The sequence below is a fragment of the Budorcas taxicolor genome, chromosome 1 (genome assembly GCF_023091745.1).
Source record: "Budorcas taxicolor isolate Tak-1 chromosome 1, Takin1.1, whole genome shotgun sequence".
Taxonomy (NCBI): domain Eukaryota; kingdom Metazoa; phylum Chordata; class Mammalia; order Artiodactyla; family Bovidae; genus Budorcas; species Budorcas taxicolor.
Window position 1 is genome coordinate 209,964,704 of NC_068910.1, and position 13,229 is coordinate 209,977,932.

Consider the following 13,229-nt stretch of genomic DNA (forward strand, 5'->3'; position numbering starts at 1 on the left):
GTGCAATACTGCCTCCTGAAGTAAAGCCCCCTATGTGCCTTTCCTACTGAGGAATGCTGAGGACGTGCAGTTGCTGACACACTATATGTTACATAAACAATGTTTAAAGTTTCTGAAGGTTGAGTCAGAAAGCTAATACCTGAATCTGAGGATAACCCATCTGATTTACTTAATTGATTAAATTTTGGCTCTGGGAAATTTTTCAGTCTTGACTGTTGTTCTTTTTATAATTATCACATTAAACTCTCAATGGTTTTAAATGTCTGTCCGCAGCCACTCACATGCCAAATGCCAGCCATCAGAATGAGACAACGGGGTGAAATCTGCAGCAACCACATGAATGATGAACATCATGACTACATGGCCCTCCCACCTGTCAATTCAACTAATGAGAAAGGAGACACCAACGGTAGAGACAAAGAGTAATGTGGCACTGGCTGGTGATCCTCCCAGACAGCCAAGACAGTGACCGAAAAACCTGAGTGCAGCCTTGAAAATTCCCCAAGCAGACAAAACCAGCTTAATCATACACACTAATTTAGCTTAGTTTGTAGGTCCAACTTGATCTGGGTCATTCCTTGTTTACACCTCTGGAAATCATAAAGAAAACTTCTCAAACTTGATACAAAGTAAACACTGAAAATTTTAGTACTGTAAACCAATCATTGTGAAGAATAAACGTTCTGTTTTCTCACAATATAAGCTGCTTTATAACAAACAATATATACCCAACTCTCATTCAGAGTTTTGGTTTGAGCACTCCTGGTTTGCAGACTGTTTTTTTGGTGTGTGCATGATAAATTGTTACTAATTACTGCTTCAATGATTCATTGGTTTCCCTTTAGCTATTTAACAAAATAAAACCTTTGACAAAATCCTGAACAAAATACTTACCAAGTCCAACAATCTAGAAAAAGGAAAGCACATATTGACCAAGAATCATGAAACAATAGAAATCATTCAAGGATGAAGGAAAATCTACAAACATTGCATAGAAGCCTCATAACACAGCAAGTCCACATCCACATCCTCAAGAAATGGGAACCTCTATGCCCCAAAAGACAAGTCTAAGGGGGTTCACAGCAGGATGGTTCATCATAACCCACTGAGAGGCCCCCAAAGATCCAGGACAGCACATGCATAAACAAAGCATGGGATCTGTCTTTGACAGCAGAGACAGACGTGGGGTTCCACCTGGGATCACAGTGGGAAGGAGAACCAGGAGGTGAGCTTCTGGTACCGTGTTTGCTTCATATGGTCACACGGGTGTGTGGGTGAATACTTCATTATTCACCCAAGGGCTACATGTAGGGTTTGTGCACTTCTCTGAACACGTGCCGAACTTAACCAGGAAAGGTGTACGTCAAAATTCTATTATTTGAGTACAGGTGGAGCATTCCTCACTTTATTGCACTTTGCTTTATGAACTTTGCAGATACTATGTTTTTTTTTTTTACAAACTGAAGGTTCAAGGCAACCTTGCTTCGAACAAGTCTATCAGGGCCATTCTCCAACAGTATTTGCTCACTTCATGTCTCTCCCATTTTGGTAATTCTCACAATATTTCAAACTTTCTCATTACCATTATATATCAGTTGTGGTGATCTATAATCAGTAATCTTTGATGTTACTATTACAAAAACAATTCGACTCGCTGAAGACTAAGATGATGGTTAATATTTTTTAGCGATGAAATGTTTTTAAATAAGATATGTACATTGTTTTCTTAGATATAATTATATTGAACACTTAAAAGATTATAATATAGCATAAACATAAGTTTCAAATGCCCCGGGAAACCAAAAAATTCATGTGACCCACATTATGCTGACATTTGCAGTGGCTGGAATTGAACCTGTGGTATCTCCCAGGTACACCTTTATGTGTCCTCTTTTAACGTTATTAAGAAGATGCAAAGAATAGCTTTTCTGGTATAACTGTGCTACTCTGACCCCCAGTACACACATTTGATATACTTCAGGGCATACAACTGGATCCAGAAGCATCTGAATCTCTTCCATTTTTAAATGAGTCTCATTCCAGACCCCCTTTTCGAGATGGGTCCCCCGCCCTAACACCCAAGTGAGCTCTCAATGACATCAAGGTTGTCTGAGTTCTTGGCACCAAGTTAATGGCACCTGTGCTGCGTGGCCAAGCACCCCTTACCTGATCTCCCTGGCCCTGTGGTCTGGGAACTGCTTGTGGAAAGTCTTCAGTGCCTGCATCACTGCTGAGGTGCACTCCACATACGTGTAGTCAATCATGATGTCCCCTGGAAAACGGAAGGAAAGACTGAGGCAATCCAGGCCACACCATGACACAGGAGAGTGCCATAACACGGTGCCTGACTGTCCTCCAGAGGAAAGGAGGAGACGCCACCGGCGACCAGCCTGGGGACATGGCCACCAGTGGGAGGGTGGCCCCAGTGCAGGTGGCCAGGCTGGTAGGAGGGTGGAAGAGCAGCGCACACCCTAAAAAGGCCTGCATGGGAGCCCGCCTGCCAGCTACAGGAGCCCAGCAAACGGAGACCCAGAGGAGGGCACAGGGTGCACACGGACCACACCTGAGAGGACACGGGTGAGCAGTCCCACCATCACCTCCCTTCACGGGCTCCCTGAGGAGTGCTCAGGAGACAGGCCGGCCCTCATGGAACACAGAGCAGAGCAGGAGTGGCCCAGGCTCAGACCCGAGAGCCCCAGTGAGTCCCACCCACCTCCGAGAGGCAGACTGCAGCTTTTCTATCTACCACCAGGGTCACCACACCCTTGGAAGGTGAGGAGCCCAGACAGTTCTGGTGTTTGGGGGCTCCTCAGAGCATCTGCCCACATGCACCTCACCCGCCAGCAGTTGGTTGGTACTGCGTACCACCCCCCACCCCCAAGCAGGAAAAGAGCTCCAGGCGCTGGCAGGAGGGCCCGCCTTGGACACGTGGGGGCCCTGAGTCCATGGCCACGTGACAGGTCGACTACTCACCGAAGACCTCGGAGGGGTTCAGAAGCTCCAGCAGGTGTCCCCCACGCTTGGTCTCGTAGGTGGCAAACCCTCCGTCAGGGTTTCTCATGCTCAGCAACTAAAACCAGCGAGAGAAGGTCCTGAGAATCCGCGCAAGGCAAGGAGCCGAGGAGCAGCCCAGACCTTGGGTGCCCAGAACAGTGGGCACTTTGTCAACCAGGCACCCTGGGACCACCTGGGATCCCTTCCCAGCACACACATGCTTATCACTTATAAATCACATACGCGCCACCAAACGAGCCATCTCCATGTAAAACCTGGACAAGACCTGGATATGTTAAGAGGATCTGTGGTTGGGTGGCCAAGACTCGGCATGCCCAGCACCCTCAGGGATGGGAGCCCCACACCCAGCAGCCTCACCACAGCCACAGCGTCGAAAAGCCGCTCTTGTGGAACATGATTGGTAACAAAGGGACACTTTTCCTGCAGGAGGAGGATGGACTTCAAGGCCTCAGCCGTGCAGTCGGCCACGATCCAGCCACAGTCCAGTGTGCTGAAGCTGAAACCACCCTGTAAAGTGCGGGGCTGTAAGGGTGGAGGCCACGGCACCTTGCCCGCCCTCGCAGGGCTGATGCCTGACCATCATGGGGAAGTGCAGCCCCAGCCCCAGGCCACACACATGCAGACAGGCCTCCAGCTTCCAGCACAAGGACTACAGCCTCTACCAGGCAGGCCCCACCTCAGGAAGGGCAAAAGCAGCTGCTGTGAGGTGGCGGCAGTGGCCGTGTTGACGCCCCACACGCTGCAGGAACGACCCAGCCAGCCCTGCCCTCCTCCCTCCCGTTCACATCTGACAGCTTGTTTAACGTCTGCACATACTGCTTAGTGCACGTATTTGTGACGTGATGCAGTGAAACCCCCTCAGCTCAGCTACTGGGTTTGTGCATGACTCCATGGTCAGGAATATCATGGGTGTCCCAGTGGAACCCCACCCTGTGCGTCTATCAAAGCAGGAAGCCCCAGAGGCTGGGAGCAACTCCTCCTCACAGGCAAGGTCCAGCTAAACAGGGCCGGTGGTGCGGGGCATGGTACCTTGTTCATCTGGCGGTAGTACTTCTGGTAGTCGGGGAGATTGTCTGGCACCTGGGAAGCACACAGGGAAACGCATCACTGCCGTACCGGACACACGCAGACAGGGGCAGGAGGGGCCAGCACAGCGGGAGGTGCAGAGACCCAGGGCTGCCGCCCTCTCGGTCACCAGCACCGGAGGAACCCCCCCCCAGGCAGCACCCCCTGGCCCACTCCCCCCATCTGCAATCGGGCACACTCTGAGCAGGAGATGGCAGAGGGAAGGAGGAAGCCCTACCTGTGGGAGGCACGGGCCGGGCTTGGCCTTACCTGTGAGATCCGGAGATACTCATGTGCCTTCTGCAGGCATGACCAAAACTCCGGCCTGTGTTGTGCACCTGCCTGGAAAAGAGAAAAGGGGCTGAGATGCTCGCCAGCATATGTCTGCACCGTGGCTGGTCCCTGGACGCTACTGGTGACACCCAGCCACTCCCGGGAGCCAGGGCAAACCCCCCAAGTCTCAGTGGGCTTGGGTTCTGCCATCAAGTCAGCAGGACGTGGCGAAGCAATGAAGCAGGCTTCTCCACCGCACCCAGCCCCAGCCCACCACACAGGGTCCCTGCCTGTCTAAGGCAGGCTGCTACATGGCTCACACCTCTTCTTAGGGCTCCCCATCCTGCCAACCTCATTCCTCATTCCCACCAGCATGAAAACATGCTCCTATTTCTCTCCAGCATGTACTCAGAAGTATCCACAATGAGCTGTTTGAGCACTGAGAGGGCCTGGAGCCCTCTGTCCCTTCCCAAATACCCCACCACCTCATCACCTCAGGAACCACCCCCCAAGGCTCCCTGTCCCTGGAGCCTTCAAACACCACCACCCCCCACCCCGCAACCCAGAGTTGCCAGGCAAGAGGCTCAGAGCCCAGCTGAGGGGAAGGTCAGGGCCAGCAGGCACCATGTCTGCTGGATGCAAGGGTGGACACACAGGAAGGGCAGCTGGAGAATGAGGGATAATGCCATATACCTCCAGCAAAGCCTGGATGGCGAATGCGGTGTCCCAGATCTGTGAGCCATTGGTGCCCTGTGGAGAAAGGATAACGTAACAGCTGCCTCTCCCGCACTCCACCCCAACTTCCTGGATCCCACAGGTGCCCAGAGGCTCAAAGAGGGTGCAGGGGCCTCCCCAAGATTCTGAAGAGGTGGGAGCCCAGTTGATCCCTGACTCCAGGCTCTGGGCTCTGCACTCTGACACACACAGGAGCCTGAGCAGGTGGTCCAGCAGACAGACATGGGTCAGGCAGCCCCACCTGCCTTCGTCAGAATATCAGCCAGGGCAGGGCTTCTCAGAGCACTTCCAGGATTTGGATGCTATGGCCTCCACTGCCCGCCCACCCAGCAGCATGGAGCCCAGACAGATTGGTGGCCCTCAGCGGCCCCAGACATCATGGCCTTGCCAGACAATGTGTGGAAAGAAAGGACACGACCAAGACAGCCCCAGGCCACGAAAACCTGATCTTATCAAGCCCTGATCAGATCAGGGCACAGAGCAGGCAGAAGGTGGACACCCTCGGGACAAATGGCCCAGGAGAGGAGGACACCCGGAGACTGCAGGACGAAGGTGACATTAAGGGTCAGCCTCCTGGGTCAAATCGTGATACCAGCGAACCCACAGCACAGCCCCACCGCAGGCTGCCATGAGATCCAGGGGACGGCATGGCAGTTCCGTCAGAACCAGAAGCTCCAGGAATGGAGGCTCACCACCTTCCTCAGCTTCGAGGGTTTTGGGGTACTTCACGTAGGACTGGCAGTGTGGGGCCCAGGCAACTAGAATAGGGGCTCAAATGCTGGAAGAAGGGAAGCTGGAAGAGAGGCTTGAGCACCCTTAGCAAGGGCGCCTGGGCAGGTGGTCTGTGCTGGGCAGGGTCAGGCTCACGTGCACCCATCCCAAAGGGTCCAGCACTTAGTGTGACCCAAGGACACTGCTGGGGGTGCCCTGTTCCACACTGAGTGACAGCAGAGCAAAGCCCGAGAGCTCCTGACTGGCTGCCTCTGGGGCCCCTGCTGCCAGGACAGGATCGGGTCAGCCCAGGCCGCCCTGTGACCCGCAGCCCCACCCCCAGGGCCATGCATAGGACACAAGTGGGGGGAACATCATCTACAGCATCCAAACACTGGAAACCAGCAAACAGCACAAACAGCCCACCCACCAGGAGCACGTCTCAGGACCCCGAAGAGGGGCTCAGCGCCAGGAGGCCGGGGAGGGCAGGGGCTCTCCTCTGACTGTCCTGACCCCGCCAGCCAGACCCCGTGTGCAAGCTGCAAGATCAGCATCCAGCAGCAGTCGGCTAGTGCCAAGAACCCCCTGCGGCCTTCGTCCCCTCTGAGCTGCGGCTGAGTGACCTCAGTGTACAGACCACTCCCACAGGGTGGCTGCCAGCCCTTGGTTCTCCCACCACCCCAGGGACCCGTCAACATTCCTGCCAGACGGCACCCACCCAGGAGGGCCCAGCACCACCCCTCAGACACAGGCTCTCAAGCCAACAGGCTATGTGGGGAGGAGAGACCAGGGATGCGAACAAACCCAAGACAGGGATGGTGGCAAGGACGCAGCTTCAGCCCCACTGCCCTCACCTGCATCTTCATGCCGTCGAGGCCCAGCCTACAGGGAGGGGGAGAATGACCTGGGTCAGGGAGCACAGGCAGTGCCAGACATCAGGGGCCCAGAGTCCACATCCGAAGAGTAACCCGCCCAAGCAGCATGGGACACGCAAGGATGGCTCCCCCATACCCAGCATGGAGGGTCCATGGGGGAAGAGGCCCCCCTGGAACGCAGACTGAGAGACACACAGGCTGTGCCCACCCGCCCCCAGACAGGCCAGCACTCGGCTCTTGGCTTCACCTCCCACACACTCACCAGAGGTAATCAGGAATCCTGGACACATGCTCCTGGAAGACAGCAGAAGCCGGCCCGTCTACATGCCAGCGCACGAGCATGTTGATGGTTTTCGAGATCTGCAGGAGACAGCCTGGTCAGGGCCCTGCCCCATACCCACCGGGTTCCTGGGCTTGAGGGCTGCGGCCCCAGCACAGCCCTGTTCCAGGCCAGGCCACTGCTCTGACCACTTTCCCAAGCATTCTCTGCTTCCAGGCCCCAAGATAAAAAATCCAGGCTGCAGCGAGGGGCCAAGGCAGATGTGCCTGGAGCAAGGGGGCACTGCAGCAGGGAAAAGACAGGGTAACCAACAGAGGGGACGCAAGCTAGCCAGCGAGTGAGCAGGACTGCCACGAGGTGACAGACAAGGTGGAGACCCTGTGTGGGCGCCTGGGGTGTGGGGTGTCCTGAGCTGTTCGAGATAACTCGGGACCGAGGGCAGAGCTGTCTGTGGGGCATAGGAGAGACTTGGAAGTGAGACCAGCGAGCCAGGGCCTGTTGCTCAAAGCAGAAGTTCTAGAGACACAACCCTTCTACCCCGAGAGATGACAAATCAAGATCTAACTTGTTTATGCAGCACTGAGAGCCCACACAGAAACCCCTAGCGTTGAAAGGGAAATACTCGGCTTTTCAGCGGAGCAGTGGTGGTTTATGGCCCCAGGTAACATGTGGCCCAGCAAACACCTGCCAGCAGGGTCAGGGATGTGGCTCACACGGTGGACCCGTGGGCTTACCTAGCATGGAGGTCACAGCCTGCCCCCTGGTTCACATAACTCTGCCTCTTGTACCTGTTGCCCTAAGGCTGCTGGCCATCAACTGACCCTGTGATGGCTGCCTGGGCGCACACGAGAGGCAAAACCGGGTCAGGAGCCCAGAGGTTCAGTGAAGCGAGAGTCTGGAGCCAGCAGGCTCATCAGGAATCAGGAATGGAAACAAGCACAGGGGCCCTCCAAAGGAGAAGAAGGAGGCCAGTGGCGTCATTGGGGTGGGGCAGGGGGGGAGGGGGGGGAGGGGAGGAGAGGGTGGGGAAGGGGGGAATGGGAGCAGCGTTCCAGACACACCAGGTAGGGAACAGTGCGGGCCAGGCCAAGGGTCCTGGGGGATCGGAGGCCACATCCCAAGGAGACATCTCACCTGGGGGAGACCCCACTCCCAGCCCCACAGACACAGGCCCAGACACCCGGGGCGAGCGCACTGACCGGGCCAATGCTGATGCACTTGGTGAAGCGGTCATCGGCCGCGATGTGCTCATACAGCTTCTGGGTGGCCCGTTGCCGCAGGCTGGTGCTGTGGTGGCGCTCGTACAAGTTGAGGATGGCTGTGGGGCGTGGCAGGGGGTCGTCAATGGCAGCAGACATGGGAGGAGCGCTGGCTCCATCATAGCAAGCAGCCTCTGCCCCTACCTGCCTACCTGGGCGGCTGTGCCACGCCCCTCACCTCCCACCCCAGCATCCTGCAGCGAGGGAACGAGTGAGTGGACAAGCTGGAGATGAGCAGGGAGGGGGGTGGGGAGCAGACAGGTGTGCGGGCGGGGGGTAGGGGGACGAGCGGAAGGGGCGGAGTGCAGGGGGCGGGGGAGATGAGCGGAAGAGCTAAGGGGAACATGCCTCTTGCTCACACAGCACCACCAGGAGGCGCTCGGCTCTGAGTGGGCAGAAGGATCCACGGGAGCCGGGCCTAGACGGGGCTCTGGGGACCGCCCCTTCTGTTCCACAGAGGAGATACCCCCGGCCCCTCAAGGCCCTAGGCTCCGAATCCTCTGTCCAGGAGCCCGAGTGCCAGGCGGGTCTGCTCGACATGAGCTGTGCAAGGCCGGCCCCCGTCGTCCCCACAGGACCCCAAAACCGGATGGTGAGAAGGGCAGGAGACCCTTTGAGGAGCAGTGTCCCTTCCTATCACTTCAGGTGTCCCCTGACTCCAGGGTCCCAGCCAGCCTGGGAAGGGAGTACCGGGGGGATACCCACCGTACACTACGTGGAGCAGCCAGCTGTGCGGCGTGTACAGATCGTCCGGGGCCACGCTGTTCCTGTGCGCCACCCAGTCGATGCAGCTGTAGTCCTCCAGGTAGAGCTCCTGCAGGCAGGTGGCGCCTCAGCCTGGACCTGCTGGGCCCTGGGCCCCCTGCCCCCGTCCCTGCTCCGCTCCCGGGCAGACCCTGATGAGCACAGCCTCCCCAAGTCCATCCCAGGACGCTTCCCAGGGCTCACTGGACCGATAGAACAGCATAGCGGCGCCCCCCCGCGCCCCGCCGGGCAGTCATTCAGGGACATGGGGCGGGGCTACACTCGGGCTGGCATGTGTGGTCAGGCTTACCTGGCGGAGACTCTGGACCAGCGGGCCCTCCTCGGCACTCAGCCGGGTGCTGTAGCAGTAGGCCATGGGCAGGTACACCTGCCGACAGTGGCACCAGATCGTGGAGGGATGTGCGGGCATCCAGTCAGGAAACAGCCTAGGGGCAGAGTATGTCAGTGGGCCCCCAGCAACTGTTTCAGCCTTTGGACACCGGAGGCAGGGCTGTCTCCAGCCAAGTGGGCACAGCCCTCAACGCTTCACCAAGCTCCTGAGGGGTGCAGTCCGCAGTAGCCAACAACCCCTCCAGTGCCTCCTAATGCCAGGAGACGCGGCCCCTAATGGGTCAGGGAGCTTGTGAGTTCCCGGCCGTGACCAACATGTCACAGAAACAGAAACCCTTAACCACAGAGATGCCGAGTGAGGGGTCTACAAGAGATGCTCTGGACTATCTTTGCAGCTTTTCTGGGGATTGAAAACTATTTCAAAATTAAAAGTTCTTACCTAAAAACCTTCAGGACTGCCATGTCTCCTCAAGTCTAACCAACTCTGACCATTGCCCCTGCTGTGCTTTGCCCAGACACCCAGCCTGATGTGGGCACAGCTCTGCAGCCTGCCAGGCGGCTGAGCACCTGGGCGGTCTCCACCCTCCCCTTTCAGCCTCAGACCACGTGTGCGAGGGGTCTCTGACAGCTGCCGCCCCAGGGACCTCACCTCCTGCGGGTGATACCGGGGTGCTTAGATGTATATGGATGTGTTCTGGACACATCCACAGCTTTCATGAGATATTCACAAAATGCTTACAATAGCCAGCTAATAGGCTTCACACAATATGGAATGAATGTTGATTTTGCTGAGTTTTTAAACAGCATTACAGTTCTGCTGAAAGGAAAATTCTCATCTTTCAAATATACACACTGAAGTGTTCACAAGGAAAATAGGATGTCTGGGATCAACTTAAACATTCACTGGCAAACAACTAGAAGGCGGGCAGTAAGACAGCATGCACACCCCAACCCTGGCTGGGGAGGGCTGCATGGCTGTCACCTTCGTTCAGTTTCCACAGGTGCTCAGAGTGTCTATAACAACACAATTACAGCCACCTGTGCAGCAAAGCCAGCGCTTCATTCCCTACCCCAGTGGCTCTGGAAGCAGTCAGGCAGGACCAACCCACCTGCTGAGGACCCAACCCCACTGTACCTCCCTCCCTCCTGCCCAACTGGGAACCCCCTTCTCTCCTCTGTCAGCCAAGCACGGGTTCTGCCAGGAGCCTAACACCACCCACACCACTGAATGGACAGTTCCATATCTGACGAACAGGCAGCGAGTGGCCCAGGCAGTGTCACTCCACTTGCTAAGACACTGCTGACTCGGCCACCAAACTGACTGTAGTGGGGCACATACCACATTTCTGGAAACAGTGTATTGAGGCCTTCCCAGCTGTACACGTTCAGGACAGCCAACCAAAACTTCCCCCAGGAGGGGATGAACACGGCACCACCTGGAGGCAGAGCACAGACCCCATTAACGGCCTCTGGCTAAAGAGGAGGCCCTGAGGAACAGAGCCCGTCAGCCAACAGGCTGCTGAGGGTCTTCTCCCCCTTGTGCTGAGCAGGTTCCAGAGCCCTCAGACCACCCACACCATGACCATCGGCTGGAACAGACAGCTTCCCCAGAACAAGCGTGTCTCCCCTGCCCCCAGGAACACAAAGCAGTGCAGGCAAAGCCCTGAGCCAGGAAGGGGCTTCAAGGTGCCAACAGGAAGGCCCTCTGGTGTGTGAGTGCAAAGCTGGAAGCATGAACAGCGTGAGGCATGTCTGTGAGGGGCAGGCAGGCGGGCAAGCGGGCCAGGGCAGCAGTGGATGGTCTCTGAGCAGCAGGAGCGGAAGGGCCTCCCAGGGCGAGGGGAGAGCAGCCACCACTAGGAATGCCGCCAAGCACACAGTAGAGCAGGCGGCGGGGCGAGCAGAATTCCACCAGCTCCACCCCACACGTGCGGCCCCGCTGCCCTCTGGAAAGGCACACTCCCGCAAGCAATGCGCCAGCATGTCCTTCATGAGTCCATGCTGATTTGTGGAACAGAACTGTGAAACACGGCAACCTTAATTTGTGCTCTGAAATTTTACTGGTAAGGGCAGACAGCTTCCTCCTACTCCTGCTTTGATGCCTTCCTTGCACCTGTCTATTATTAGTTCCCATTTGTGAGCCCTCCTTACACTGAGGTAACACGACCTCTTTACTGCCTGTGTGTTCTGCGCAGGGGGTACCTTTCTTGTGAAGAAGGTTCCGGGCTCGCACCAGGTCAGGATCGTCAGGCCCCACACCCAGAATTCTCAAAGACACATAGTTGAGCGCAGTTCCAAATACTGTGGACTTGCCTTCAATGTGCCTACGGCAGAAGGAGGCAGATGAGAAAATGATGTCTTCCATTACTTAAGAAATTAAGCAATGCTTTCGTTAAGTTTCCTCAGCAAATCAAGAATGACATAACTACACAAGAAACATCTACAACAGGCAGACTCCAGTAAGAGCTCCTGCACCTCTGTTCCAAACTGCTCCCCAAGCCTGCCTGCCTCCTCTGTCCACTTCTCACACTGAATCGACAGGACCAGTGTCGTGTGGCAGTGACTCAGCTAAGACTCTACAACACTGAGGCCCACAGAGCACACTCCAGAGGCAGCCAGCAGGTGGGAAAGGGCACTGGCGAGATCCTGTCTGCCCCAGGGCCACAGGCCAGAGGGCTGGGATCCCAAGCTCGAGACGCCCACGACTCCTTCCAGGAGGTGAGCAGAGCTGAGCTGTCCTCCCAGGATTCTATAATGGAGGCTGCCAGTATGGAGTCAGCAAGCCCAGGATGGGCCCATGCCCCAGCTGCCAGATAAGAAGCACCAGGGAAACCTGGACCCGCCTGCATGGAGCCCCCAGCCCAATTCCCTCCTGCCAGGCTCTTTCCCTGCGTACTCCCAGCCCACAGCTACGGTAACTCCCCACCAACAGGCACATCTCTCACATAAGAACTCATGTGCACAGGCAAACACACACATGCCATGACCCAGGGTCAGGCAGACTCACAGGCCCCAGCCGCCGTCAGGGAGCTGCACAGACCGCAGGTACCGTATAATTTCTTCTTGGTATCCGGCCGGCAGAGGGATGTGCGCCACATGGCATGTGATCAGGAGGCCTGTGGGGCAGAACAGATATTCCTTAGCGGGGACTCAGCACTTCTAAGCCCGAGACCCTGGGAACCCCACACAACAGGGAGCTCTCTGCTCGGCCCCGGCTTGTGCAAACAAGCCTGGGAAGGCTATTCCTCCCCACCCCATCAGGGACTTGGGAACCAGGGCCCCAGGAGCAGTGGCAACAGCACACGTGACACACACTGCGTGGGGTGCAGAACCCACCAGCCACTCCAGGGTCCCACGCTACTGACATGCCAGCTGGGAAAGAAACCCCAAATGGACCATCCCTGGATGGGGCAATGTTTACTTGCTTATATTTACATATTCCCATTTTATTAAATGTTTTAATTGCACATGTCACTTTGAGAGATGGACAACTATAAATAATACCCACAAAGAACCTTCTGTTCTCAGCCTGCCCCTCCTGAGCATGGTGTTCAAAGGCTCCCCACCTCCTCCCCCTCCACTCTACCCTTGGCCTTGACTTCATCAGCCACATGCTCATGGCACTGAGCCCGTGGGGTCTCAGGCAGGCCCCAGCAGCAACGTGTTGTGGAATGGATCCCTGACTCTGGCCAGAGGCATGAGAAGCCCCAGCAGACACAGCCACACAGACACCACAGAGGTTCATAGGAAAAAGTCCATCTCCTTTTGTAACAAGTATGATGCTCTCAAGACAGTGAAACACACAAGCAGGAAGCAGTGCCTGTGGCTTCCTCATCTTACAGTCAAGGAAACTGAGGCACAGCCCCTAACTGGTGGGGCCGGGGCTGAAGCCCAGGAGGTCTAACCCCAGAGTCAATGATC

General features: G+C 56.3%; 1 protein-coding gene across 1 annotated transcript in view; it reads right to left on the reverse strand.

Annotated features, from left to right (window-relative positions):
* Positions 1–13,229, reverse strand: part of LSS (lanosterol synthase) — a 30,155-nt gene that overhangs the window by 14,205 nt on the left and 2,721 nt on the right. Inside the window, exons 4-17 of the mRNA XM_052641896.1 lie at positions 12,316–12,424; positions 11,511–11,632; positions 10,648–10,744; positions 9,268–9,403; positions 8,919–9,027; positions 8,154–8,272; positions 6,937–7,034; positions 6,654–6,681; positions 5,047–5,103; positions 4,351–4,422; positions 4,045–4,095; positions 3,373–3,522; positions 2,974–3,070; positions 2,167–2,272 (exon numbers count right to left, since the gene is read on the reverse strand). Coding sequence (XP_052497856.1) covers positions 2,167–2,272; positions 2,974–3,070; positions 3,373–3,522; positions 4,045–4,095; positions 4,351–4,422; positions 5,047–5,103; positions 6,654–6,681; positions 6,937–7,034; positions 8,154–8,272; positions 8,919–9,027; positions 9,268–9,403; positions 10,648–10,744; positions 11,511–11,632; positions 12,316–12,424 — 1,351 coding nt within the window. The remainder of the gene's footprint in view (positions 1–2,166; positions 2,273–2,973; positions 3,071–3,372; positions 3,523–4,044; positions 4,096–4,350; positions 4,423–5,046; positions 5,104–6,653; positions 6,682–6,936; positions 7,035–8,153; positions 8,273–8,918; positions 9,028–9,267; positions 9,404–10,647; positions 10,745–11,510; positions 11,633–12,315; positions 12,425–13,229) is intronic.